At 48.7% G+C, this 27,745-nt stretch overlaps 4 protein-coding genes across 7 annotated transcripts; 2 read left to right on the top strand and 2 right to left on the bottom strand.

Annotated features, from left to right (window-relative positions):
* Positions 1–344: 344 nt before the first annotated feature.
* Positions 345–11,297, bottom strand: LOC101067179 (dynamin-2-like). 4 transcript variants are annotated; one of them, XM_029850729.1, is made up of 20 exons: positions 10,888–11,297; positions 9,275–9,348; positions 9,048–9,197; positions 8,753–8,956; positions 8,387–8,485; positions 7,816–7,976; positions 7,593–7,735; positions 7,373–7,508; positions 7,199–7,266; positions 6,076–6,214; positions 5,049–5,135; positions 4,698–4,768; positions 4,409–4,463; positions 3,822–3,932; positions 3,600–3,709; positions 3,396–3,507; positions 2,900–3,067; positions 2,598–2,824; positions 1,875–2,102; positions 345–1,679 (listed from the first exon to the last, which is right to left on the bottom strand). In XM_029850729.1, exons 1-20 carry the CDS (start codon positions 11,046–11,048, stop codon positions 1,613–1,615), a joined length of 2,571 nt encoding a protein of 856 aa, XP_029706589.1. In that variant the 5' UTR covers positions 11,049–11,297; the 3' UTR covers positions 345–1,612. The 4 variants fall into 4 exon arrangements, with proteins under 4 accessions (XP_029706589.1, XP_011610820.1, XP_029706588.1 ...); XM_011612518.2 differs by lacking the exon at positions 6,076–6,214 and adding an exon at positions 6,781–6,919 and having other exon boundaries at positions 345–1,682; positions 10,888–11,296; XM_029850728.1 differs by lacking the exon at positions 6,076–6,214 and adding an exon at positions 6,781–6,919 and having other exon boundaries at positions 10,888–11,296.
* Positions 11,298–13,205: 1,908 nt separating this feature from the next.
* On the top strand, positions 13,206–14,568 carry ddt (D-dopachrome tautomerase). The gene is made up of 3 exons (XM_003972089.3): positions 13,206–13,411; positions 13,592–13,767; positions 13,844–14,568. The coding sequence occupies exons 1-3, from the start codon at positions 13,304–13,306 to the stop codon at positions 13,914–13,916; spliced, it is 357 nt and encodes a 118-aa protein (XP_003972138.1). The 5' UTR covers positions 13,206–13,303; the 3' UTR covers positions 13,917–14,568.
* A 1,813-nt stretch (positions 14,569–16,381) lies between these two features.
* Positions 16,382–19,325, top strand: mcrip2 (MAPK regulated corepressor interacting protein 2). Its single transcript, XM_003972090.3, has 5 exons — positions 16,382–16,997; positions 17,121–17,190; positions 17,711–17,844; positions 18,630–18,734; positions 18,918–19,325. Exons 1-5 carry the CDS (start codon positions 16,943–16,945, stop codon positions 18,986–18,988), a joined length of 435 nt encoding a protein of 144 aa, XP_003972139.1. The 5' UTR covers positions 16,382–16,942; the 3' UTR covers positions 18,989–19,325.
* A 309-nt stretch (positions 19,326–19,634) lies between these two features.
* On the bottom strand, positions 19,635–27,569 carry slx4 (SLX4 structure-specific endonuclease subunit homolog (S. cerevisiae)). Its single transcript, XM_011612521.2, has 14 exons — positions 27,378–27,569; positions 26,523–26,967; positions 26,153–26,360; positions 25,701–25,913; positions 25,336–25,556; positions 24,975–25,264; positions 24,450–24,687; positions 23,743–23,909; positions 23,508–23,654; positions 23,258–23,427; positions 21,320–23,163; positions 20,830–20,926; positions 20,420–20,734; positions 19,635–20,193 (listed from the first exon to the last, which is right to left on the bottom strand). Exons 2-14 carry the CDS (start codon positions 26,929–26,931, stop codon positions 19,809–19,811), a joined length of 4,704 nt encoding a protein of 1,567 aa, XP_011610823.2. The 5' UTR covers positions 26,932–26,967; positions 27,378–27,569; the 3' UTR covers positions 19,635–19,808.
* Positions 27,570–27,745: the final 176 nt, after the last annotated feature.

Below are 27,745 nucleotides of genomic sequence, written 5' to 3'. Positions count from 1 at the left end.
GGCACCTGCATTTTTACCTTCAAGGTGATTCAGAACCACAAACGGAGTTACTGATGCTCAGGTCTATGTGAGGGTGGCAGGAATGCTATAAATAACGTCTGACGGGCCTATTTCTCAAAACATTTCATAAGAGCTTTCAGGCACAGCCGGATGACGTTTGGTTGACTGTCCCCTTTTTTTTTCTGCAGTAGTGATATTCCAAACTTGTTGGCAGCCATCCTTCCAGCTGACCTTGTATGTGGGTTAGAGGTTAGGGTTCATTCCTCAATACCCCCCCCCCCCCCCCCCCCCCCACCAAAAAAGAAAAGAAAAACAGCATTGATACCCCAAATATGACCACACGGTTCATTACCACAACCAGCGTGAGTGTCTTTATTGGACTGCTGAAGGACATTACAGATTAAATGTGGACATTTGAACACATTTCTGTACCTCAGGACATTTTAGGCTTGAAATAGTTTCATCTTAAATTATTACACGAGGCAGACAGGAATTTATTTTTAGTGGTAGGAGTGGACTGAGCTGTAGGAGGAGGACAGCAGTATTTTTCTCTCAACTGTCTTAATTTAAACTAATTTTAGGACCGTTAATCCCAAAGTAGCATCATTTATAATGATATTCTCAACAGTCATGTTAGACTGAGGGTCCTTCACCAGTGGCTGGGACGAGACGGGACTTGCGGAGGTCGCCTGTGAGAGTAGATGATGAGAATGTTTCCAGTCAGTTTCTGAGCAGTAACTCACCAAGAACACAGACAGGATGGAGGAATCAAGCTCTCCAGGAAAAGCAAACAAGAAAAGGGGGGTTTATACCTTTCTTCATTCCCACCCAGCTCCAGCAACAACCCAAAGCAACGAGTGGCCCTATTTCTACTGTGCTGTTGCTATTAGCAACCACGGTTACCATAGCAACTGACGGCTCCATCATACAGTAAGGTGGGCTCGACACACAAGGCAGAAAACGTGAAGCGGTCTCGCTTTACGTGTCTGTTCGTGGCAACAAGTGGCGATCTGGACGAGCCGACAGCTCTGAGGCACACGGCAACAATACCGGATTATTTATGATTAAAGGATTAGAGAAGAAAAAATATGAGAACATTTTATTAGGTTTTATTAGATCCGTCTTTTACAAGATTGTTTCTTCCCCCATCTGTCTTTTAATGTGACGACCACATAAAATACTGTTTAGGACCCCTGACGCGATCAAGGGTGAGCGGTTACATGAAGGGCTGAGACAAAGTGCTGCTTATTTACTGAGGTGCCTCAGTTGGAGGATGTCAATTATATATCATAACAGTCACATCTTAAAGTGTTTTTTTTTTTTTTTAACAATCATTCTGTTTGAAGACATTTAATTTCTAAGGAAAGATGCAAAAAGTCACAAAATCACAGTCAGTTATCTAATCAAATGTATCCCTTTTCATTTGTATTACAAATCCTTTGAATACTTGCAAAAATACCTATAAATTCAGCCAAAATCACATACATAACTGCAACAGCATCCGATTACCAACTCCAGTTGTAGAAGAGTGTAGATAAAGGAGTACACATGGAAAAAAGTAAGTGGAAATGATTATAAAAGTGTAAACGGGAATGTGTGTGTGTGTGTGTGTCTAGTCAAGCAAGGAGGGCTCTGAAGGTCGTATGACAGTGGGTCGGTTGGGAGCAGCCGGGGGTCTTCTGCTGCAGAAAGAGAGATAGGAAAGAGGTTTTGGAGGGGGGAAGGGGGGGGGGGGAGAAACATGCATGGAAATATCATCATATAGTCATGCACCACTGATTCCCAATACACCACAAGCCAGTAGAACCCGTCCCCAGCAGTCCCAATCCACCAGTCCAAGGCCTCACACTCAGGCAGTGTGTGTGTGACTTTACCTGGGTATTCCTGGTGGCAGTGCAGGGGGCACCCGAGCAGGCCTGGAGGGTAAATGAGGCACAGCACCATCTCCCGCATAAGCAGTCTGGCCAGGCCCGGGGCGAGTCGGCACCGGTGGGGCTACGAACGCCGGTGAGGGATTGAGAGGGGGCGGGGGGCCGGGGACGTGTCCTCTCACTGCTGGGGGTCGGCTGGCAGGGGGCGCTGCTGCGGCTGCTGGTGGGGGACTGAAGCCCGGAGAGAGCAGGGTTGTTTAGTTTTTTCTAATTATGAATCAATCAATCTTTATTTATCAATCTTTAGTTCTTAAATAAGATGACGCATGGCTGGTTTTTATTAGTTGTAAGGAGGTCACCATCTTTCTCCCTACACGATTGTCTTGTTTTTGTAGCCCTGTTATATGTTCAGTTATTTTGCCATGAGCTATTGACTAGAAATGACAATAATAACCAAATATTTAGCGCATGTTATGAAAATTCAGGCAATTATATAGCAATACTGTGTATGTGAATTATTTTGCAAGTACATAAATTACTAGTGTGCGCCAAAAATGTCTTCTTTTTTCCTCTGAATTTGATTTAGAAGTTCTTCTGAACCGGATACAAACCGAAGACCTTTTGTGACGCGTTGGTGCCCTCTAGCGGACAAAAGCTATATTGACCACTATGCCTGTATTTATACAGATGGAAAGATAGAGATATTTGGTTAATGACAACTGTTACCTTGGATTCTTTGCGAGCCAGCTGTCATCCACAGGTGGAGGCAGCGGGGTGGTAATGGTGTTAGTGCTAATGTCACCTATGAGGACCAGGGCCTCTTTGAGAGCGTGGTACATCCTGAGCATCTCATCTCTCCGCTGGGCCTGCTCTGCTGACTCCTCCATCAGGCTGCTCTGATCTCCAGCCACATACAGATAAGCTACCAGTTCTGAGTGGATGAAGTCTTTGGCCTGCAAATGGGAGAGGATGCAGACGGATCAGTTTGTCTGCGCTGTTGGCGGAAAAGGAAAAGTTGTTGGTCGTACGCTGTTAATCATGATGTGCATGATGGTCTTGGGCATGAGGTCTGTGATGGACTTGTTAACAATGTCCATGTACGAGCCCACTAGGTTACGGATGGTCTCCACCTGCCGCTCTAGCTGGGGGTCCATGGAAACGGTGTCTCCCGGGTTAACAGCATCTTCAGTGTCAGGCTGGAGGAAACAAATACAGAACGTGATGTGACAAAAAAACCCAAAATAACCCCAAAAATCTGAGAGCAGAGAGGTTTAGTCGTGCTCCTGCAGCTCTAGAGTCGCCCCCGCACAGATGTCAGTCACTTTAACAGGAGGATGTTGGACGACAGAGGCGTGGCTGGGATCTAAGCAAATGTAATACTTTAAATACTTTCAAAATAAAAGCACGGCTTAATAGACGTCACCTCTCGAGCTCAAAAGGTTCCTAAATGTGGATTTGTGGGCGATTCTCACCTTTTATAAAGAAACAAAAATGCTAATATGTAAATTCAAAGGTTGGCAGGACCTGGTCTTTCTCTGGGTAAACACCAGCTCTCAGGAACGAGGCCTTCCAGCTGTCCACATCCTCCTGCGTGTCGCATGCCAGCTCAATCTGACGCAGGTCTTTGTACACGTTCCTGATGACAATAACCCCCAAAACGAAGGATCGAATTAGCACACGCGCGTCCTCCATCGCTGGCGGCCGCCCTCAGATTATGAGACGACACACCTCTGCTCAGTGTTGAAGATGGCGAAGATGTGCTTGCTGGACATGAATCCTTTCTCCACGTCTCTCAGTTTCAGGTTGTCCAGAGGCAGCATGTACTTCTTCTCCTTCTCCTAAAAACACCCAGTGATGGAATGAGCCGCATAAACGGAGGGAAAAAAAGGAAGATTTACCTCCACCACACATCCTCACTGCAGTATTTCTTATGGAAAAACTCAGAATTACCTCCTCGTCTTTAAACCAGGACAGGGACTCGGCAGTGAGGACAAACCAGTAGTCCTTGGACCCTCCCTTCATGATACTGATGTTTATGTTGAGCCAGCCTCTGCGGATCACCTACACACGGGGAAATCGGTTTTCACCCACTCTGGGATGCATTTGGTTAACCCCATATTATCTAAATTTTTGTCTTGTTGGGAGGCCTTTGGGAGTGCAGACCTCCCAACGAGACAAAAATCCCCCCACCCCCCACACCACCATGTATACTACAGGCATCTCGTGTGGAATCCCCAATGTGTACAGGTGCATCCCTAAAACTCCCTCTTTCACTTCCTTAATTGTCATGGAATTTATTGTTAGCCGACTCCTCCCACCTACTTTCCCGAAGAGGAAGTTACAAGTGGAGGTGGAAGGGGAGCGACGTACGTTCGGGAATCTTTCTCTCACACACAAAAAGGGGAACAGAAAAGGAGGAAGCGCCCGCGCACGTGCACGTGTGGGTGAAAGTGAGTTCATTGCCCCCCCCAAAAAAAAGTAACAACAAAGCATCTGCTGATGTGATGCTGCCGTCTTTCTGGGATCAGGCGAGTTACCTGGTTGGGCATGGCTCTCTTCTTGTTGACATTAGCCGCCGTTCTTTGCTGGGCACTGAGGGACAGACCGGCATTGAAATGAATGGAACGTTCCACAGAACTACACAACCCATCGGACCACAAACGCAGCGTCAGGTCAGCAAAGGCCTACTTCTGGTTCCAGTTTAACTCCCAGTAATCTGATAAACGGACCGACACATCGACACTCCTGCCAGTCTGTGACCAATGATTTAACCCTACGAAGCTCAAAGGTGCACCTCGGATGACGACACAATAACTTTTGTCTTACTTGGCAAATCCGATGAAGTCCTCATGATTAGTGTTGATGTAGGACAGTTCAATGTCGATTAACAGCAAAACCTGGAAGACAGGTTTGACATTAAGAGTCATTAAGTATACAAAAATTACAATCACACACATGCGTCATTGAATTTCTATCCTTGCGGGGACTTTCATAGACTCTACCCTTTATCTCTGAACCCCAGGAACCGGTTTGTACAGTATTTGCAGTCTGTCCCATCTGAGCCAATAAAGCTTTAACTACTGTAGTAGAGACTGGAGCTGTTATACTTTAGCTTCAGGGCCCCATTACAACTGTTATCAACTCATGGAACCCGAGTGTGTAGCAAAACAAACACACCTGCTCTTTGGTCTTGCTCTCCCTCTCTCTGATGTAAGTGGTGACAATTCTCTCCGTCTCCTCCCTCAGTCGAGGAAATGATCCCAACTGCAGACGCACACAAACGAAACACACACACTGCTGCAGGCATTGAGGTCACGGACAACAGGCGCCGGCGTGCCGACCGCGGGGGAATCCCACGCTGCACCCCGGTGTCCACGACCCGGTTCAGAAAGCAGGCTTAGCAAAACTCTGAGTCAAAGTCACTGAGTGAAGCTCGCGCATTAGGATCAACGGAACCCCGGTGACAGGATTCACCATGGCAACAGGTGAGAACCAGCCTCAATCCTCCTACTCCCCGGTGGAGTTGGAAATATTAACGACTGCATATGCGGAAAGAAGCATATTAAAAAAAACAAATGATGAAACTGAGAAGATCGGACCGCTGCTGCCGACTGCCTCCATCAGGAATGAGCAATGAGACACTGTTGTTGCATCTCGTGTTGCTAAGATACGCCTGGACGCTACCCAGGATGGGAAAACAAACAGGAATGGCCGGAAAACCTGAGAGATAATTAGTCGAAAGCCCACTGCACAGGGTGTTGCCCAGGTAACTGACTCGGAGTCACTCCGAACCGACTTTGTGAAACCAGACGTTCGCCCCTCATCTCAGGGTTTGACTGGCTAAACCTGCTTTCTGAAACGGGTCCCAGGGAGACGCGGACATACTGACTCCCCGGTCGGCTTGATTCGGATCGTTTGACAGTCAAATCAGGAATTATCAAGCTGGAAACAGTCAAATCAGAGGGGAAAGGGGGAGAATATCAGGTAGAATCCAGGAACCCGAGGAGATTGGAGCGTGCACGGGTGGAGTCAGGTTGTGCTTGGGGCTGTAGGGAAATTTGATTTGAAAAAGGAAGGGGGACACACAAACACTTCATGCTAGTTATTCTTCTTATTATTGAATATTCTCTCACTCTGCTTATATTTCTTTATTTCTCCTGCATTCACAACCTTCTTAATCTGTCTCTCCTCCAGTCCTGATTACCTTTGCTGAGCAATTCCTGATCAGGGCGGCAAGCTCGGTGACGACGAGGTCGACACATTTCACACAAGGGTCTTTCAGCTTAATGATCTGCTTTTTCACTATGGCCTCAAACGCCAGGTCTGGGGTGAACAGGCCTGTCCTGTGGTGAGGCATCATGGGAGTTTAATGTCAGCCAGAAGAGCGCCGGTCGTGAGGAGGAAAAGCGGAGATGGCGGCAGAGGGGTGAAAGCTCAACTAGCAGGGAATCTTGCGGGGTGGGATTGATGCCAGGAAGGAATGAAAATAGAGGAATATGATGACAAAAACAAACCACGTCAGATAAATGGCACAAACAAGCCGCTGGCGTTTCAACCTGCTGTTTCTGTCAAAATAACCCGCCGTATTTTAACCGCGGCAGCTACGTCCAGGCGACATATTGCCTACTTAAAGACTCTTCATTAGAAGAAACACACTCGCAGCTTGTTTGGTCATATGTAACCCTGGTCTGTCACCAGACCAGCCGATGTAATGGGGACATTCACCACTGGGGCTCATGCATCGGGGCACCGTACAAGCAGGACCACATTTTCACCCCCAATGTAAGTTCATCAAGTTCTTTAGCCCAACATAATGAAGAACAGAAGAAAAAGGTAAGGAACCTCCAAAGTTGGCTGGTCCCTGTGGTGTGAACGGGTAACAGCCAGGCAGGCGACCGTGCAGTGATACCTTGTTAGTGCACTGTCTGACTGTGCTGATGAGCTCCTGGATGACCAGGTCGATGCATTTCACACAGGGCTCTTTCAGCTTAATGATCTGCTTTTTCACTATGGCCTCAAACGCCAGATCTGGGGTGAAGAGGCCTGTCCTGAAGGACAATCAGACAAGACAGAGACATGGAGTGGGAGGGTGGACACAGAGAGAGAGAGAGACACACACACACAGATGAAACACAATCTGAGGAAACACAAAGTGAAAGGACAACTGTGGGGAGGCTGGTGGGGGCTAAAACAGCAGCCGGGGGGAAAAGATGAGAGCGGCAGGACGTAGGAGCGGCGTCACAGCCGACGGATGGAAAACAGGGCTCGGGAGATCATGGGAGCTGAAGCCGAACCAGCACAACCAAGCTGGCAGACTGGGAACTTGCCTGACTCCATGAATGTTCTTAATGGCGTAACTGATCTCTTTCCTCAGCTCCTTCTCGTCGAACTCCATCTACGACACAGAAAAGCTGCCCTTTCAGCGTTGGACCCACGAGAGCCGTCCTTCAGCCTGCTCGGCTGGTTTCAGGCACGCTTAACGGTCCCAAAATCACGCTCACCTTCACCAGCTCGAAGGGGAAGCGCTCGTGAAAGATGCGATTGATCTTTGCACCGCCAGACAGGTTGGACGTGTCCACCTGATCCCCAGAGCCTTCGATGCACTTCTCAAAGTCCACCGCAAACTGCTGCACCATCCTGCCCAGGGTAAAAGGTTGAGCAGCTGAAGTCCAAGCCTGTGAGCATCTGTGTGTGTGTGTGTGTGTGTGTGTGTAAACTGACTGGAGTAAGGCCTTGGTTTTGTGGGTGGGGTCATCAGGCCGGAAGTTCTTGTATTCCTCCACCTCCTTCTCCAACGATAGCGTCTGGCTCTGCAGCTTGCTGCGTAACCCCGGCAACGTGTCGCGGATGTGATTGGTGAGTTGCTAAGGAAGATGAAACGTGAGGAAGAAATCATCGAGGAGGCCAAACGCGCAAGCGGAGCAGAGTCCCGCGAATTGCTCACCTGGTTGAGCGTCTTCTGTAGGTGCGGCGTGCCCATACGCTCCGCTATATGTCTGTACGAAGGGTGCGACAGGAAGAACTTCCTCTCAGCGGCCAGAGCAGCGCGGATGTCTTTCTTTCCATCGATGTCCTTCTGACTGCGGTTCACCACCCCAATGTATCCTGAAGGAACACAGAACCAGTCACACGGCCAAGTCAAGGCCACGATTAAAACAGAGGAAACATCTTTGGTCGTTCCAGACTCCCATGAGCATGTGTGTGTGGGTGTGTGTGTGTGTGTTTGCTCAGAATTGTGTATTCTGATCCAGGAGGAACTGGCAGTGAATCAACTCACGCTTTACACTGACAGAGACGCTTGTCACGTGGTGAAGTGTGTGTGTGTTCTTGGACATGCTACAGAGTGAGGACATTCCTAGGAAGGGAGGACACTTGGTCCTTACAAATTCTTAGGTGTATCTGAGGGTCCAGTCTTGGTTCAGACTTTAGGGTTCGAGTTAAGGTCTGGGTTAGGGGTTGGTAGTTAGTTTAGATGGACAAAGGCCGAGCGCGTGCACGTGTGTTTGCCACCTCACCTCGGCGCAGCGGCAGCAGTTTGTTCTCCAAGATGTCTCGGGCGTCTGTCCCCTCGTCCATCAGGTCCAGCTTGGTGATCACACCGATGGTTCGCAGCCCTGAACACAAAGGCATCACATAGCTTAGAACCAAGGACCTCGTTCCTGTTGTGACGCATCCAATGATCTCCTATTTACAGTCGGAGCCACTGTTTACAGACGACTACTGTAAATAGGAGATCATTCGATTTATTTCGGCCTCATAAAAGATTGTAATAACTTTAGCGTTCTGCCGCCGCCGAGATCAATTAAAAGGCGGAATAATGGATCCCCGACGTTCATCATCCTGGTTCAGAATCAAGCTTTTGCTCTCCGTTGCTTCCTCACCCTGAGGATCCACCTCCTTTGCGATCTTGAGCGCGTCCGAGTTGGCGAGGTCGGTGTTGGCCGGGGTGACGGCCAGGATCAGACAGCTCTCCTTGGTGATGAACTGCAGCAGCATTTCTCTGATCTGGTGCTCGATGTCATGGGGCTGGTCGCCCACGGCGACCTTGGTCATCCCGGGAAGGTCGATGAGGGTCAGGTTCAGCACTGACAGGGAAGAAGAGCGTTCAGAATAAGGCCGATCGGGGTTCTGAAGATGGCTTGAAAGCTAATGTCGCTATGCTAAAGACAAGTTTACCATTGGGGGAATAGACACGGAGGTTGATGGGGATCGGGGAGATGCCCTTGTTGGAGCCGGTGAGTCGGTCGGTCTCTGCTTCGATCTCGAGGCGGACCTCGTCAAAGTCCACAAACTTACGGCCCTTACAGTGCAGGAACTCTGCATATTCTGCGGGGAGAGGAGACAACGGTAACGGTGGCAGCCGGGATCGGTTCTTGCGAGTTGAACTGGGACAAACAACGTGCCTGCTTTGCTGTTGACCAGCTGGAGGATGAGAGGACGACGGGTGACGATGCCAGATCCCCTGGGCAGAAAGTCCCTGCGAGACGCACACAGGGCAACATGGCCGACAAGTTTAGAAACGGCACATCCAATAAAACGCCAGACACGTTTCAACTCAAAGCTCTTCTTCTTCTCCTTCATTTCTCACTCGGTTCCCACACGGTCGAGTCTGAGTTTGCATTATTGATACAAGGATGGACTCACAAAGCTGTTTATTCTAAATAATGCAGGGAGAGAGAGGGAGAGAGAGAGACAAGCGACTGTGCTTGGACACACTCTGAATGGAAACTATCAATAAAACGGTGATTAGGTCCAGGCCACTGGCCACACATCCCGCAGGCAGCCACTGTATTTGCATGTCAGGTCAGCAGCAAAGACAGAGCCAGGCCACACCGTAAGGAAAGCAGGCCCCTAATAAACACAGGCACACACACACACACACACACACACGGGCACACACTCACCCATTGTCCACTGCTGAGTGAGCAGCCAGGACGTTACACAATAATGACCCCTGTCCTCTTTCCTCATGTCTTCCTGTCATTTTTGAAAAGATGAAATGAACACGACAAAGAGCTTTTTTCTGACATCCCAATAAGGACCCATCCCCGAGCCTCCAGGGATCCCTACATCCTTTATTTCTCTTCCAAGTCACTTGAGAGTAAATGTCTTTTTTCGAGGGACGCACAGCCAAGACAGCTCAACCGTCCGATTAAATCTAAATTTAAGAAAAAGAGTAAAAAGAGCTCTAATTAGCCCACATGAAAACAGCTAAGGAGCTCTGTGTGTCTGGTCCTTCCGTGGGTCCTACACACATGACACTGCAGCTGGTGACATCACTTTTGACCCCGACACAAACGCATCAATGCCCCCACTGTCTCCTCCAGCCACAGCTCGGGACCCAGAGACAAGGGCAACAGGATCAACGTTCCCCATCTCTCTGGCAACAAGGGGCACCATTCTGACGTGTCGACCAACCTCAGTGTCCCAGACACCTTCAGAATGATGGAAGGGAAATAAAAAAGAACAAAACACTGTTGAATAATAACAACCAAATAATCCCGATCAACGGCAGCTTCAGTCTTGTCTGAGATGTTGGCCATTTATTCTCATTTCCACCATAACTCATTTATCCATGATCTCACCATGCGCCTGCCAGTCCTTGTAAAGACAAACTTTGACCGGGTTTGTATCATATAAGGCCTATATAAGGATGAATTTACAAGGCTTCGGTCTTGAGGAGGCCTTGGATAATGTTTGACAGAACAAACTCAATTTGCAGCGAGGAGTGTCGCGGCTCCGGCCCAGGAAGTCAAATTTAACGGCCAGTGTCGTGCGTAAAATGCGTAATTACGAATTCTGCATCTGTCAGCAACGAAATGGATAGAAAGCCTTTAGGGAAGAAAACCATTGGAACTCTGAGGCAACGACACGGGGCGCGTAAGCAAGTGCTTAGTTGGCATCTTTTACGCAACATCGCGATCTCGTGGGTATTTTAAAAGAACGGGAAAATTACAGTGCACTAATCACTTTCAAAATCTGCCTCTGGTCAAAGAATTCAAAGACATGGTACAACCTCCCGACGAAATTCTCCAGCACGGAGCTTTTTCCTGCGCTCTGGCCGCCGACCACCGCTATTTGCGGCAGATCCAAGTTGCAACTCTGGCCGATGGAGCTGAAGGCGTCCTGGAGCTTGTTGATGAGGGGAATGAGGTCTTCCATTCCCCGATTTCCCATGATGGTAGTCTGGTCAGCCCGGCAGGCTCGATTCTGCTCTTCTGGGCGGTCAAATAAGATCCAGACGACCGCTTTTCCAGCAAATCCCAACTTTCGCGATGGCGCCGCAGTCTGACAGATTCTCGGCGAGGTTTTTCCTTGTTTTTTCTACAACGTACGGTTTAAGGAATTCAAACTGTGCTTTGTTTTTTTCTAACTGTACGACTGCATGATTAAAGTGGCCACAGAAAACTTCTGTCATCATCCGGTCAGGCGACACCCAGTCCCGCCCACAGCCCCGCCCACAGCCCCCCACTTTCGCCTCTCATTGGTCAATGTGCACGTCCGTCACTGCACAGACTACTTTAAAATCATAAACAAGTCCGCAATAAATTAATCGATTTCATTTCTTCGCACGCACACACTATTATCCATGTATTGTATTTACATATAAAGATGTAGAAGTAGACAAAAAAAACAAACGCAAATCTCTATGTAATATGTGTAATAGTTTTTGATTCCATATGATTCTATAGCCAGCGGTTCAGCACATGTCCCTGCCTGTACGAGACAATAACAAGCCTGGTGATCAGCTGACACGTCTTTTATAATATTGAACAGACCTAAACTTCATGGGTAAATCTCTTTTTTTGTTGTTGCCATGGTGTTCCCAGCAGGTGTGTGGCAGGCCCCTAATGACACCTGGTGTAGCTGGTTTGTGGCCTCAGGTGAGGGCCTGTTTATCGGCCTCTGCACTTCAGTGCGGTGTCCCTCTGTGGTGTGTGTGGCCTCCTTCTGAGAAGCTGCCATCAGCTACAGTAAATAGATGCAGATAAAGGTACGGGAGGCTGACTCCATCTCTACTTTTAAAATTAGGCTTAAAACCTACCTCTTTGAAAAAGCTTATTGTTACTATGGTAATTCTGTAGTCCCAGTTACTACTATAGACAGACAAATTATCATACTTAGGGGGTCGTTTAATCATTAGGTTAACATCTTATAGCTGCTATAGGCCGAGGCTGCTGGGGCCCAGAAACATGATCACCTGATCTGATCTCCTCTCCTCTCCTCTCCTCTCCTCTCCTCTCCTCTCCTCTCCTCTCCTCTCCTCTCTCTCTACCCAGCCCCCCCATCAGCAGGAGGGTCCCCCTACATGAGCCTGGTCCTGCTCAAGGTTTCTTCCTGTTAAAGGGGAGTTTTTCCTGCCCCTGTTGCTTGTCTGGGGTCAGGCCCTGGGATTCTGGAAAGCGCCTAGAAACAATTTTGATTGTAAAAGATGCTATATAAATAAAAATTGAGATTAAATAAATAAAGATTGAGATAACGTGTGCCATAATTGTGATGTTTTCTGTTTGCTCCTGTAATCAACAGTTGGCTTTGTTTCTTTTCGCTGGGTGTTGGGCCGCCGGTTGTTGTCTTGCCTCTTAGTTTTTGTTTGCTTATTTTTCTATGGGCCCTATTTTTCTTATTTAGATATCCTTTTTTTGTTAGCACATTGAGTTGTGGTCTGTGTTTAGCACGACTGTGACCTGTTGGGTTTTGGGCAGAGGAAGGTCAGCACAGCAGTGGTGCGGAGGTCCTATTAAATTGAGGCTGGTTGTCCTTGTTTTGTGGTTTTCAGATTGTAGCTTTGTGTGTAGTTATTCCGGTGGATTTCTGTTTTGTGTTATTAGTCTTTAAAGTTGGAGTGACCTCTGCCACAGCTAGTCCACATAGTTTCCTCTGTCTACCAAGCTGTACCCCTGAACTGCCACACGCAGTTCAACACAAACCCTGCCGCATCACCATATATTAAATTTAAATATATTTTAATGTTTCATTCGCTGAGATCCATGGCTGGGTTCCTTTTATTTTATCCAATCGTTTATTTTTGAGAAGTTTCCACCAGTACTGTCCCTCAGCGTATGCATGTAATAGACCGAGTGACCAGTGGGGGCGCTGTTGAGTTCTTTCCCTCGGTGCTTTGAGTTTTCCCTTCAAAATAAAATGATCTGAACGTCGTCATACAAATAATTCCTGGAGCCGCCACGCATATGCTGCATTTAAATACAAAAATGGATTTACCATAAAGGCTTGAAAATAAAACTGCGATCATCACATCCCGTGAAACGGAAGGTGCGTCCTGCAAAAGTCTCCCTACCTTAATTTGACAGAACAGATATGGTCGCTTTTTTTTCTTTTCTTTTTGGGAGCTGGAAGTTGGAGCATTGGCCTCTCTCTCTACCCACACCACTAGAGGGAATTGTCACTACCTGGACGCGTGTTGGGGAGTTAAAATGCCGTTTGTCGAGCTGCAGAGTAACTTGGCCGCCGGCTGCTTCTCCGAAGACTTTTTAAAGAAGCTGTCCTCCTGCGCGGCGGCCTCGCTAAATAAACCGGAGGACGTGAGTGTCACCAGCAGATTAGCAAATAGTGTGTGTTCATCTTTTATTCGGCAGCCCGGTTGCGTAATTCCACGTGCGTGCGCAGAATGGACCGTGCACGCCAAAGGTCCAATAGAGTGTTGTTGTTATTGATGGCAGCATCGCAGACATGATGGGTTTGTGTGTTTTCCTCCACCTCAGCGGATGAACGTGGTGGTAAAGCCGGGGCTGCCCATGCTGATCGCGGGCTCCTGCTCTCCGTGCGCGTCCGTGTCGGTGTCCGCGATTGGCGCGACCGACTCCGCGGACAAGAACAAGGAGCACAGCGCCAAGATCTTTGAGTTCCTGAGCCGCGAGCTGGGCCTGAGTGAAGACAGGTGAGGGCTTCCAGCCTTGCATTTATGATGTCAGAGTGTGTTTCCGTGCGTAAATGATTGGCACATGTCTCCGCAGGATTGTGATCCAGTTCCACGCTCTGCAACCTCACCAGGTCGGCAAGAAGGGGACCGTCATGAGCTTCCTGTGAAGATGACGCTGTTCATAGAGCTATTCTCGGAGAAGAAGCACACAGGAGACTGGATTAGTATTTTAAAATCCCACTCTCATAATTTTGTTTCTCAAATCGTAGAAGTCTTGTGTTGATCTAACCAGATCCCGTCCACGGGGAGCTCGATCCTGCCGGGATTTCTTTCCTACCACGTGGTTTCCTCATGGTAGGATAGAAAACCCGGCTGGGTGGAGCCAGGACGGGGTTTGGACACCTGAAGCTTGAACAAGCGTTGAACAAAATGTAGATTCTATTACATTTTTAAAAGTGAAACATAAATATATACTGAATCTATTTTTTGGGAATTGACAACTGTCTTAATCCTGAATTGACAATATATTTAAAAGTGGACATATACTGGCCTTTCCAAAAATGGCTGTAACATCGAGCTTAAAAAGAAATGGCAGCATGGTGGTTGCTGCATATAAAAGAGAGCCAGCTGTTAATTTTGTTACTGCACAGCTTTGTCGTAACGTTTTTAATAAATAGACAGTAAACAGCACACGTGTGGTCTGGTTAATACAGCCTGAGTGCTACTGACCAGTTCCAGTCTTCCAATCTTCATAATTACTGCATATCACTTTGAGTGTTAACTTTTAAGTTAAAAAATAAAAAGAACTCAGTCAGGAAATAAGAGTTTGTTCGTTTTTTAATGACATGCAGGTCATTTATTGTCTGGATAACTGAGCGGTGCAGCAACAAATGGGTTTTGGGGGGCTCCAGTTGTTAGATGATTCGGCTGACAATTTCAGAACAGGACGCAGTCAAGATGCAGCCCAGACATCAACACGTTGTTGCTGCCACTCCCCCCCCCCCCCCATGTGAAATACCTGTAAATCTGTTGTGGCGCCACCTGGCGGCCAAACCCGAGCACTACGAGGCGGAGTGACCGATATTGTGGACCTGCACATTTAATTCTTAAACTGTCCTGAAACGTGAACATTTGTGTCTCCATCTGATCAGTTTGGTTGGGGGGGAGGGATTGTTAAAATTGACCCCATCAACATGGAACAGATCAGGAGCGAACTGAGGATAAGTCCACGGAAAACTGCTGGTCCAGACAAAGTGTGTCCCCAGCTGCATACAGATGTGCGCCAGTGGACGGGGACCTTTAGTCTTCAACCATGGAGGGTTTCCAATGTGTGGAAGACATCCTGCAGGGCCTCGGGAGATAAATGACCATCAGATGATGATGAAAACTCTTCCTCAGTCTCATCAGACGACAACGGCAGCATGACCCAGTTAGCATACTGGACCGAGGCTGGCGTGGTGGACGCTGTCCTGCATCTCTTGGATCGAGCCCACACGCACCTGGACAAGGGGAGCGACAATCTAGCCAGGATGCAAATGCAAGATTTGGGACTTTGGACAGGATGTCAGGAGAACTTTGCGTCCGAGCAGTGACTCCAGCTTTATCGTCACTAACAGCACTGGAGTCAGCATGTCTCGGTGTTCTGGAGTGTTCTGCCTCACTGAGTTTTCCAGAATTTGATCTCTGCTCCAAATCTTTCACCTGGACTGTTGATCAGTGTCCTGGCAGATGATCTGTCCAAGCGTAGGTGAGTGAAGAGCGAGTAGGAACTGTAATGATTAATACGAGCCAGGATAAGCCTGTCTGAGCTGCTTCTTGCCCCCTGAAGTGCGGGTTAAAACTGCCAAGGACAGAGCCTGTCAGGCGGGTTTTCCCTGATTAAATCACACCTTGTTTATGTCTGTTTGAAACTCTTTGTGATTAGTGATTGAATAGCTATTAAGTTTGGATGTAAGTCGTTTTTCTGACCACCCCTTCTGCGTATTTGTTACGATTGGCTAAATAGGTGAAAGGTGGTCGCTCCTCCCCCGGCTGTCCATCAGAGGAACGTGCTGTTACGTCATGGGGGATCTCATTAAGCGACCCATCATCACCAGGATCAGGCTGACCGGAAATCAAAACTAACTTCATAATAAAAGCCCTGTGACGACCAACGCGTATTAACGGTATAGTCATACAGGACTTTTTATAAATAACCAAATAATATAAGAAATATTTTAATGTAGTTGAAATGACCATGGATGGTGGATTATATAACTAAGTGCACTCTTGGTGATAGTTGTGTTGCAAAGTATTGTAATTATACAAAAATGTACGTTTATTTTGCCTCACGTTAGCCTGGGATTTTCGTTTGTTAAAACCCTCTAAACTATATCTTTTGTTAAACTCCTCTGCAAAAAAATTCATTTAATTTTATTCAAAAGACTGATGGATATTTTCCCTTGCACACTTTTCCCATATTCCTTTCTTTTTAGCAAAGTAAAAATATTTGTCTGATAATAGAACAGATAGAAATAAAGTTTTAAATTGTGTATCATGATAGATACAGTAAGAGTGAAACAGAGAAGAACAATGACTGGATAATCACTAATTCATCAAATATGTTACGTTGGTGACGCGTAACTGTTATAAAACTTTTGTTATGTGACTTCCTTTATTTTGGAATTCCCTACCGGAAATACAACTCTTTGATAACACGATCTGCGCGTGGCCGGTTTCGTCCCGTGAAATTATCCAACTGTGCAGTATCCTTGCAAACTGTCAGAGGTCGGAGGTGTCTTCGTCAATCAGAGGACAGACTGTCCAGCCTGGAGTGTCCCTTTTCTTGGACGTCCGGAAGCGCAAGAGTCCGTCCTCTGTCACGCTGATCCCTGCATGTGCAGCCTCTTTCTCCTTGGATGACCTACACGGCACCTCTGTCAGGAGAAGCAGACGTCGGTTCTTTCCGACGGGACACCTGCTGGTTCGGAGGAGCCGCGGGGGGAAATCGGGTTAATCCAGCGGGCACCGAGTCACGGCGGCCGCAGGCCGGGACTGGAGCAGCTGACCTCGGCAGGCGAACTCGGCCGCAGCCGCTCGTCGCCCCGTCGTTTCTGCGTCAGGGGGAGCTGTTTTCAGGGCTGACAGCCAAAGCTTGCGCCACCGCCTCCAGCAGAGGAACTTTACGGATATTTTGGAGGTTCCCGGCACTCACATGATGTACACAATCACCAGGGGTCCCAGCAAACTTGTTACACAACGGAGAACAGGTTGGTACGGGGCCATGATGCAACGTGACATCATCCGACTGTCGCGCGGTGCTTAAAGTTTCCTTTTCCTGGGGATTTAAAACTGTCGTGGAAGGTGTTGGACTCTTTTATTTTGTCTTACAGGTCCTACGCAGCAAGTCGAGAGTAAATTCAGCGACCTAAAGATCAAACCAACGTCGTGGCTCTCCACAAAGTAAGAACTTTCCCGATCACGGTGCTTGTTGTGCTGTTTGCCGTCTTCAGCACGCGGCTCCAACCCCAAATATTCCGCACGTGGGCCGCCAGCGCGATCACGTCTCACGCGCTCGTGACTCCTGGTAACCGCGCGACATCCATTATCGGACGCAAACTTTCCCACCCTCGGGGACCGCGCGACCTTGCGCGGTCCCCGACGGAAGTGAGGTGTCGTATTTGGACCTCACCTGTCCCACACCTGTCCCTCAGAACCCCCCTCACATCTATCATTTATCTCTTTAAACTCGACGTAACATCATTGAGCGTCTGTTTGGTTGTTTCAGTCATTAAAAACCTTTTAAAAATGTGCGTCATGAACACACCTGTGTGCTAATTGCAATTTCCGGCAGAATTTCAGCTACATCAGTGACTAAAGTGAGATTATTTTGGTAAAATGTTTGAATTCCTCGTACTTTACTGATGGAAAACCTATTTTCTTCCATGGATGTACGCTAACCCAGCCAGGTTTTTGTCTTCAGCTCTCCACCCCCCAAGATCGTCTTCAACCGCCTGAACGGGAAGCGTTACCACACCGCCGCCACACAGAAGACGCCCGACTTTGCGGAGGGATTCACCCCAGCTCATGAGGAGAACGTCAGGTTTGTCTACGAAGGTAAGGGTCCACGGTGGGGGTCAAAGGTCAGAACTTTTGTGGCTGCCAGAGCTATCAGACACATTGTTAATGATGGATAGAATAGCTGTTTTCAAGAGATAATTGTACCGCCAAGAGATAATTTAATCATCACGGCTGCAAACAAGTGAAGGGGGGGGGGGGTTATTATTTCAGTTGTGACATTTGCTGTGAAAACCTGATATCAAAATCTAAAGTTCACACATTGTCATTTTTAATTCAAAGTTTCAAATATGCAGGAAAGGTTTGGCTTGTTCTTGACTGCTTCATCACTTTTGGGGTCATGGGGGGGGGGGGGGGGGGGGGTGCTGGGTGTGCGGCTTGCTCAGGGCACTTGATTTGGGTGTGGGGGCAGTGCTCTGGGACGTCCCCTCTGCCACCAGGACACCTGGTTTCCATGTCCATGCTGGGTCTTGAACCAGGAACCCTCAGTCTCTCAGCCCAGTCCTTAACAGCCTGAGCTACCCCCATCCTTCCTGATCCCTAAAGGATCTGTCAGTTAACTGGTTTCACTTAAAATAACCCGTAAAAAACACAATAAAACACAAACACTGAGTGACAATATGTGCAGTTTGGCTGAAGGTGAGCAGCGACCTTCAGGCTTATCTGGAGGAGATTTAGGGCGGCTAAAAACACGCCACGGGCCAGTCAGCCCACTCTGTGACACAAGTCTAATTGACCCGAGCAAACACGTTTATTGGGACAGTCGTTTGCATGCTAATGCTCATATTTACATCTTCTTAAGCACTGTGTGTGCTTGCCTGCAGCGTGGCAGGAGGTGGAGCAGAAGTTGGAGGGCGAAGCCAGCGGGGACTCCCTCAGCCAGGGGCCCATTCAGTACACCGAGAAGACTCCCAGCGCACCCATGAAGAGTAAGTGCCTCGGCTCTGCAGCAGAAACCCCCCCCTTTTCAGTCCCGAACGCCGCCCGTTGGACTGGTCTGTGCGGCGTTTCGCCCCACGTGACCCCGGCTGGTCCAGATAAACCAGATGCTGGCGTCTCCGCGCGCGTATGAGGAATTCTTAAATACTTAAATGCACTTTCTCTCCGTGCAGACTTTGTGCCCATAGACCTGGAGGAGTGGTGGGCGCAGCGGTTCCTCGCCAACATCGCCAACCTGTCATGACTGGCTCAAGCTTCGCGCTGGGACGGGAAGCGCCCGCGGCCCCGCGCCTAGCCGGCGCCGCGAGGGTGGAGACGGTCCACCTGCGTGATCGGCGACGTTCGAAACAGTTGGAATCTGATTCGGTGCCGCGCGCTTCACGCTCGGCCGAGGCGCTCGGGCCGAGTTCCAGCGACCGGACTGTGATCTCACAGCGCCGACCGGACGCCGCGCCGCTACGAAGGAGCCTTTTTTTTCTTGCTAAAGAAGCCGCGTCCGTCCTCCCGCGTGCTCCCGGCGAGTCGTCTTTTTCAAGTAGATCAAGGAGCGAGAAAAGTAAAGGTTGTTTTTCCAAATTGTTGAACCGTGTGAAGAATTCTTTTCCCATTCCAACACACCTGCACCTTTAGGAACGATGAAACGGCGGCGTTTGTCAAATCCTGACGCGTAAAAACAGCGCGGAGGAACTGGTTCTTCACCTCGGCTCTGTTCCGCCTTTGGGGGTCTGTTGTGCTCCGTCGGGTTCCTGAGAGTTTTTTTTTTTGTTAAATCCAGTAAATACCTATTAAAAAAAAAAAGCTACATTTGGGTATTTTGTGTAAAAGTGAAAGTACGCCGAGAGACCGGGTTAATGGTTAACACACCGTCACCCACACCAGATAACCCAGTGTCAAATTCACAACATTGACATTTTTTATTTTCTTCATAAAAGTTCACCATAAAAAACTAAATTCCGATCAGAATATTCAAATAATAATAAAATAACCCCTCCGCCCTCATTTAAAATGGTAAAATAGCAGGTCCCCTTCAGGTAAACTGGTAGTAACGGCAGGTTCGTCAACCTTTAACCTGTGGCTGGAACTCCTTTTTTCCTCCTCGGCCCGTTTTCCCCTGCTGGCTCCGGCCTCTTACCCGTCCTCTTGGCCCGCCGGCGCCGGGCCGCAGGCTGACCTGGTTTGGCCGTGGTGAACGTGATGCACTGGGAGTCCAGGTAATCTGCCAGCTTGGAGATACCCAGACGGATCCCGGCTGCTTTTAGTCGTCCCTGGAACTGGGACAGAACGAGAGGCCGGTACTCCAGGATCTGAGCGTAGAGGTCGGGGTCGGACAGGATCAAGGAGCGCACCGCCTGGAGGCGATCCTGCAGGCGCGACGTTGCCTGGGAGGCAGAGATCCCGCTGTCGGAGTCCGAGTCCCCATCGGAGGAGGGGACCAGCTCCGGGTTGGACCTGTGAGAGAGGACGAATGTTAAAAGGGTTAAAACCGCCCCATTTATGCTATTAGATCTACAAATTCCGCCCCGCCTCCTGGATCCTGATTGCTCGCTCATACTTGGTTCATAAATTTGAATTTTCTGCCTATTTAGTGTTTGAATGATGATTCTTTAGCCAACACCTGCACATTGACTGAGCCATCGGAATAAATAATTTTAAAAGCAACAATTAAACACGGTACCGTTCAGACTCGTCGCTGGCAGCAGTTGAGGAGGTGTTGGATCCCTGTGAGGCAGAAAGAAGCTCTACCCGATCCTCACAGCTGGGTTCCAGAGGGGAGGTGGATGGAGGAATAGTGGGTTCCTTAAACTTTACAGGCTGTGTGCAGGAATGCTGCCTGTTGCCAGCGGCAACCGAAGAGGGCCTCATCCGCGTTGCGCAGCTCCCAGGCGGGGCCTCGTCCTCAGAGTCAGAGCCGACCAGCTGGTGGGTGTACCGGTGGATCTCCTTCAGTTTGAGGATCATCTGGCGCTTCGGTAAAGGCCGGACGCCGAACCTGCGCGGAGCAGAAAGCGGTTTGTCCGACGTCGCCTCCCCGGCCAGGGTGAGGTCATCCCGACAGCGTGGGGATAAAAACGAGAGCAAACTGACCTGTTGAGTTTGTTCTTGAGCTCTGGCGTGTCCATGTCAGAGTAGTGGGGCATGGGTGTGATGGGCACCAAGGCGCGCCGCCTCTTCTGGCGAGAAACTACCGAGAAACGCAGCCCAGATACGTTCTTTAAATGCAGGCTTTTCTTTAGAAACATGAATATACACAATTTTATCTGTCGTCATCCTGCCCTGAGGTGTGTTTAAGGGGTGTTTAAGCATCGGAGCCTCAGGAAAGTGAAGCGTGGAGGTGGCTCTAGCAAACAGAGGCCTCCGTGGCTCGGCCCCGACCCTCTGGAATTCTGTCCACGCTGCTTCCACTTTATTTAAAAGACGGCTCACGCGCCATCCGTTCTCCTCAGATTCCAACCGTTCCTCTTTCTCCGTCTATCCCAGTTTTACTCTGCTTAACTAAACACCCCCGGGTCATTGAAAGGTGTTATTCACAGCGTGCTGATTTCTGTTGCTGTGTGTAAACGTGAGCAGTGCCTACCGGGCGTTTGGAGTCGTGCAGAAGGGTTGATTCTTTGAGAGAGAGGAAGAACCTCCTCCTCCTCCTCCCATCTGTCCCATGTGTTTGGGTCCAGGAGACTGGTGCTGAGCTGGGGTGGAGACCTGGAGGATGCTTGTGGTGAAGAGACCGTCTGAGCCTGTATGTCGGGGGCTGGTTGGGAGCAGTGGGCCTCCGAGGGGGAAGAACCCGCATCAGGACTGGGTGGTGGGAGCCGACGGCCGGAGCCTGAACCTGCATCCTGCGGTTCCCGAGGAGGCTCCTGCCGACTGCTGTCTCTACTGTCTTCCAGCCGCAGACTGAAGCATCCTGGGTTAGCATCGTTGAGACCCCAGGAGTCATTAAACGCCATCGGGGGCTCGTCCATATCAATGAGAAAGCGTGACGGGGCAGCTTCTTCTCTTTCTCCCTTCTCTATTGTCCCACTTCCTGTTACATCACTTTTTGGGCTTTCTGGTGCGCCGACCTCTGCTAACTGTCCCTGTGAAAGATGAAAGCTGCCCTGCTCTGTCCTGTCTGCCGGCTTCTCCTCCGTCCTCCTCTGCGTATCAAAGCTGCAGCGCCGCATGGAGCTGCCAAGAGGAGCTGGATGCTTCTGGATCTCGGGGTGCAGCGGGGTGCTGCTGTGGGGGGCCGATCTCTCCGGATTCACCTCGAGAACATCGCCCTCTACTGAACAAATGCGAGGAAACGCTCCCGCTGAATCGGGAGACGAGAAAAACGGAGCCGAAGTGTCGCTTTTTGGGAACAGCTGCATCCTGAAAATGCTGCTCCTGGTCTGAGTGGAGCTGCTAGAGGTGCTTTTACTGTGTTGGACTGGTGTGGAGGGGATTAGCCAGGACAGCTCAGGAGAGCAGTCCAGCGGACTCTGGTCTGCAGTCGGACAATCGGGACTGCACTCAACGCCGGCGAGTTTTTTGAAACCCACATTGGATTTGCTAGGATACGGTCTGATCTGGGTGTAGTGAGGAAGAGGAGAATCTGGGGAAGGACTGCTGGAGTCAGACAGAACAATGAGCTCGGGTTCCTTCTTTTTCTGCTGTCGATCAGGAGAAAGATCAGTGCTCAAACCACAGCGACTCTGACTTTTGTGCTTTGGAAGGAAACCTTCAGGCTCACAGTCACGCTGTTGACCAGGGGATTCGCCTGGGACGGGGAGGGTCGACGTAGCAGGGGGGGCGCTGAGGGACAGGTCGTCAGCAACGCTCGCTGACGACTGAAGTAAATTTCTGCCCGGCGGATCAGGTGATAATTCAGGGAACACTTTAGCATTTGGAGTTTGAGGGATCTGAACAGAGCAGGATGAGGACGGGAGGTCTCCTTCCTGACAGTTCCCCAAAGAGTCTGAAAAGAGGCTGCTGTAGCTGCGGTCTAGATCTGGGTCCAACCCCAGGACTAGATTTGCACTTGTGACGTCATGGCATGTTGATTCTTTAGCTGTGGACAGGTTTGTAGACTCCTTCTCTCCACTCTGCTCCTGCTCAGGCTCGTTGACACTCTCCTCGTCTTTTTTTCTCTGCGTGGCAGCAAACTCATAGATTTCCTCCAGCTCTTTCTCGTTCACTCTCTCCTCACAAATCTCCCCGTCACCCGCTGTAAAATCCTTATCTTCCTCTGCTGATTTCTCTCTATCGTGTCCTTTATCTCCAGCAGCAGCCTCAATGTCCTCATCCTCCTCATTCCACATGGAGCGGAGCAGGTCCGAGAAGGCCTCATCTTTCTGGCTGTCAGCATTTTCCCTGTTCGCGGTGTCTTCATCATGTCCCTGACTCGCTGCTTCCTCTTGGGTAAGCTCACAAAGCTGCGCCAGCTGCTTTAAGTCAAATCTTTACACGAAACCAGAAAAAGAAAAAAGACAAATCAGTTTGTGGTAACTGAGGCAACCTGAGAAACAAAAGGCAGCAACAAAGGTAATCTAACCTGGATGCAAGCTCCAGCACATGGAGGCGCAATGATGGAGGGATGGAGAAGTGAGCTGTGTAAAGGTATTGCAGCAAAGCAAACACTGCCTGTCCCGGGATGTCACTAATTAAAATCCTCTGGGCTGCAGGCATTCCTTCCTCCTGCACACCAAAGCCATTTTCATGAACCTGTGTAGAGTCGAGGAGGGACACAGGTTAGAGTACAGAGAAACAGGATGCAATGACATTTCTGTCGTGGTGTTATTTACCATCTCTACCAGCAGGGGGCAGCGTGCGTACAACATAAAGGAATGCGCAAAGTAGACGTCACCAGAGTCCACCTGGAGCTGCACATCACTGAGCTGAGGATTGTTAACCATGCTGCCCAGGTCTGAACTTAGGCAAGAGAAAGCCACCTAAAGAGTTAAATTACACTTGGTTTGATTGAATCAACTATAATGAGGACACATATGTCAGTATTAGAGTAGCAACGATTGCTCCTACTGATCTGAGGCTTCCTGAATGGTCCTGTCCTCTGAGCTGGCCGGTTTGTCTCCTGGCTTGGTTCGCTGCTGAATTTGTGTGTGGGAAGTCACTGGTGCAGAGGTCAGCCTGGTCCTCTGGCTCTTCCTGAACAAACCCACTTGGAACAAGGCTTGTGTTCTGAACATCTGTGGGAAGACCATGAAATCTCATGATATGGAACTAGGACAGCAGGGCGCACGTCTGGGTTTAAATAAAGAATACAGTTACAGTTGAAAACAGTCAAAAAAAAATCTCACTTTGTAATAGGTAAAAAAAGAAATCTGAAGATAGAAAGAGGAAGGGAGTAAGTAATCACAAAGGATTGTTTTTTAGAGGGTAAAGATATAATAAAAATATTTTCTAAACAGGTGATTGTGACTTTTTGTAGACACATTGCTGATATTTAAATTATATATAAGCCAAACCCATTATTTTAGCAGAGAAAGTCAGTTATGACAGCTTGTTAGAGAGACTTATCTCTGATGTGATTTATAATTCAGGAAACTTTCAATTCAGCCCCGACTTAGAAAGAAAAATCACTCAAAACAAGCTATTCATGTATCTTTCTGTTTAAAATAACACATACCTTCTCTAAATTAAACTCAGATTGTGTTTATAGACTCTATAATGTGGCCAAATTAGCAATCTGTAAATTAATGCAGTGTGTGTGAGAGTGTGTGTGTCACCTCTATCAGAGCGTGAAGCTGAGTGACTCGACTGGCTGAGGACTATGCAGTCTTCAGCCAGCTCCATCAAGTCTCGAAACACTTGAGTGCTGACTGGCAGCTCCTCCGTTGCCATGGAGGCAGCAGCCGTCGGCGATGGTGGAAGGATGGATTCCTCGGTTGTGACGACAGGGACTCGTTCTTGAGCGGGACAGTCAGAAGATGCAGATGTGATACTGCTGGAAGGGACTGGGCTGATCTAGAGAAATAAGATATGATTTAAATGCTTTAGAATGTGAAACATTTAAGCTAATTGTTCATTGGAAGACTGATTATTTTCACATTTATATGAACAGAAACCAGGCAATGTAACTAAATTCAAACATTTCATCCGCCTGTGACTTAATGTCTTACAGTAATCCAGCAGTTAATGTTGTTGACACACCCATTTTTAGTATTTTAATAATGATAAAACAACAGTCCTGCGGTGGCTTTTAACACATAAATAAATCAATCTACTTGAAAGGAATTCTGAACGCTTCTCACTGTTGCAGCGTCCGAGATCGTGAAGAATCCCCTGAGATCGTGGGTGTAGAGGTCCGACTGGTGGGCGGGGTCTCCTTCCAGCAGCGAGCTCCTCTGCCAGAGGGGGGCTGCACCGCTCCACCCAGGAAGGCTGCTGGGGCAGCGTGGTGGGGTCGGGGGCGAGGGCGGCCGATTGCAAAGGAGCAGGGCAGACGCCCGCTCCTGTAGTCTGGTCAGAGCCGCCTCCACATCCTGAACTAGAAGCAGCGGAGGTGGTCGAGGTAGCGCCCGCTTTTTCTTCTTTCCCTTACCTGCGCAGAGAAGGGAGAGGAGACGCAGCTGGAGATCACGCACACCTTCACGGTGAAACAGTTGGCAGTACCTGTGTCCGACATCCACGTTAGCGCTGGGATGGAGGTGCGAGAGGCCGCGGGCTCTGGCTGCAACGCTCTCTCTGCCTCCCTCTCCTGTTCATACAGGGAGGAGGACAGGGCCAAGGCCACCATGGTTTTCTCATCTAAAACTTCAGCCTTTTTTCTGGGCTTCTTTGCTCGGACACCCGTCCTGGACGAACCTTTTCTCTTTGTGGGTACAGTCTCTGCGCTACACATTTAAAAAAAAAGTGATGCGGAGGTTTGATCGAATAAAGCGACTTGATTGCTGATGTTGACAATGTGATAGTTGAGACAATATTTCAGAGAAACGTTACGTGTTTTACTGACAATAACCGTTAAAAATGGGACTCACAGCGCGTGTGCATTCTGTCTCTCCTCAGCTTGTCTGTGCAGAGCCTGAAGCAGCTCAGCTGGGGAGACGCCCATGTCCGAGGAGCAGCGCTTCAGGTGGGCCGAATGACTCTTGGGGGACTTAAACCTCTTCCCACAGATGGGACAATTGGGGACAGCAGAAGACGAAGGCAGAGGAGGCACTGAAGCACTTCCTTCGCTTTCATCCAAACACCTGCAATCGAGATCATTCTCATTCTGTGCGAACTACAGTTAAGTTTTCATTCCAACTGTAAAGAAAATACCTCTGAATTTTTCAGTTTTTCCTTTTAAAAATCCCAATCCCAAAAAAAATCATCTACTACCAAAGTTCTTCGCAAACAAACCAGTATTTGATTGTGTCCAGAGGTTTTCTGCTTGCATCCACCTTGTATTCAAGGTCCTTGCAGTAAACACCAGAAATGTGGTGCGCACCTGTTCACGTGCTGTGTCCTCCCCGCAGGAGTCATGTGCGTCAGCTCTTTGTTGCAGATATGACAGAAGAAGAGACCTCCATCCATCAAATCACCCGCCTGGGCTCGCACTGCTTCTCTGTCCAGCTCCTCTTGCAACTGCAGGGCCAGTGCCTCATCGCTGTCCTCCGGCTCCAGGTGACCGTTGGAGCTGAAGGGCTCGGGGCTACCTGAGAACCGAGTAGACGTAAATGTTAAGGCAATTTAGTACAATGCTCACAAAGCCTCTTCTTTTTATTTAATTACCACCTAACCATATTGACAATGCTCCTTAATGCACGTCATCTCACCTATTTCCTACCTAGCTGTCTCTCCCAACCATGTTAACTCACCTTTATGCTTCATCAGTGTTGGAGGGGGCACATCAAGGGTGGGATTGTTGTTCGTGTGAACCATTTTCTGTGGACTGGTCCTCTTGAACTCCTGCATTCTTTGCAACACTTTGTCCTTTGCGGTCCATCCTCCCTCCACTCTGCTGGCCTCTTCGGATTTTAATCCACTAACGACCCCCGGGATTGCCTCTGCGGGTGCACCAACCGGCTGGGCACCAGCACCTCTGGGGCCAGAGTTGCCATCTTTATTGTGTTTCCTCTTTCCCTTGGCATCACCAGACAGACGAGGTGGCTGCTTCTCTGCTTTCCTTTGCGGTCGAGGCTCACCCTGTTTCTTTCGGGCTGGTTTCAGCAGCTTAGAGCAGACTTCCACAAAATCCTGGCACGAATCATCCATTATGGTAGACATGATCTTACATTAACTGGCCATCCCGGCGCCCACCAACTGTAAAGCCCAGGAAACACATTGTTTACTTCAGCTACCATGGGAACCGGGGGGCAATTTAAGGGTCATTAAGCTTTACGATGCAAAAAGAATATATATTTTTTCCGTCTCTATCTTTATCTTGTCAGGATAACATGCTCACTTTGTAAGGTCGACTGTGTTAATCCATAAATATGCTAGACCTACTGTGACTGAAGTGATAACGGCACTGAAGATGACGGCTGTTATATTAATTACCACTATATTAACTGTTTTTTGCAAGACCCGGGGTCATTGGAACTGCTGTACCCGCATCCTCAATTGCGCTCATTATGATCAAATTCCTTATAATTAGATGTTTGACGAGATATCAGTTGTAAAAACAATTCGGACAGTAAGCAGCCAGCTAGCTGCTCGTTGTTTGTCCTCACCGGGGTTCGTTCTTCTTCTTTAGTTTCACGCCTCATTGCTGTTCATTCACAATAGTGGCGATTTAAAGTTAAATTGGATGCCGATTTGTAATTATGGGCGATTAAACGTTAAAACCGAAGGGCGTTCCATCACAATATTTTCGTAAACCGCTCATTTTTGCTTCCGGTCATGTGACTGGAAACGCGATTGATCACGTGATTGCAGCAAAAGACGCTGCAGCGTTGTACTTCCAGGATCCCCATGTGCCCAATATTAGGTATCAAATGGTGTAATTTTTTAGAGATACTAGTCAAACCTATATGTGTGTTTACAAAACGGGGCACAGAGGAAAAGATCACTTTTAAGGTTTCCAAGTCAGGGCTTTAAA

The sequence above is a fragment of the Takifugu rubripes genome, chromosome 17 (assembly GCF_901000725.2).
Source record: "Takifugu rubripes chromosome 17, fTakRub1.2, whole genome shotgun sequence".
NCBI classification, from domain to species: Eukaryota; Metazoa; Chordata; class Actinopteri; order Tetraodontiformes; family Tetraodontidae; genus Takifugu; species Takifugu rubripes.
The sequence above is the reverse complement of the archived record's forward strand: the minus strand, read 5'-3'. Positions and strand labels throughout refer to the sequence as shown.

Bases quoted from the DNA above. Each gene is read 5' to 3' on its own strand.
- mcrip2 (XM_003972090.3), top strand. From the start codon at position 16,943: ATGATGTACACAATCACCAGGGGTCCCAGCAAACTTGTTACACAACGG. The intron at 17,191-17,710 runs GTAAGAACTTTC...TTTTGTCTTCAG, and splicing joins ACGTCGTGGCTCTCCACAAA to CTCTCCACCCCCCAAGATCG. The intron at 18,735-18,917 runs GTAAGTGCCTCG...CTCTCCGTGCAG, and splicing joins TCCCAGCGCACCCATGAAGA to ACTTTGTGCCCATAGACCTG.
- LOC101067179 (XM_011612518.2), bottom strand. From the start codon at position 11,048: ATGGGAAATCGGGGAATGGAAGACCTCATTCCCCTCATCAACAAGCTC. The intron at 9,349-10,887 runs GTTGTACCATGT...TGCGTCTCGCAG, and splicing joins CTGGAGAATTTCGTCGGGAG to GGACTTTCTGCCCAGGGGAT. The intron at 7,509-7,592 runs GTCAGTTTACAC...TACCCTGGGCAG, and splicing joins AAAACCAAGGCCTTACTCCA to GATGGTGCAGCAGTTTGCGG.
- slx4 (XM_011612521.2), bottom strand. From the start codon at position 26,931: ATGTCTACCATAATGGATGATTCGTGCCAGGATTTTGTGGAAGTCTGC. The intron at 23,910-24,449 runs GTGACACACACA...GTCTTCCCACAG, and splicing joins AGCTTCACGCTCTGATAGAG to ATGTTCAGAACACAAGCCTT. The intron at 20,735-20,829 runs GTCAGTTTGCTC...TGCTCCGCGCAG, and splicing joins CTCAAGAACAAACTCAACAG to GTTCGGCGTCCGGCCTTTAC.
- ddt (XM_003972089.3), top strand. From the start codon at position 13,304: ATGCCGTTTGTCGAGCTGCAGAGTAACTTGGCCGCCGGCTGCTTCTCC. The intron at 13,412-13,591 runs GTGAGTGTCACC...CCTCCACCTCAG, and splicing joins CGCTAAATAAACCGGAGGAC to CGGATGAACGTGGTGGTAAA. The intron at 13,768-13,843 runs GTGAGGGCTTCC...ATGTCTCCGCAG, and splicing joins CTGGGCCTGAGTGAAGACAG to GATTGTGATCCAGTTCCACG.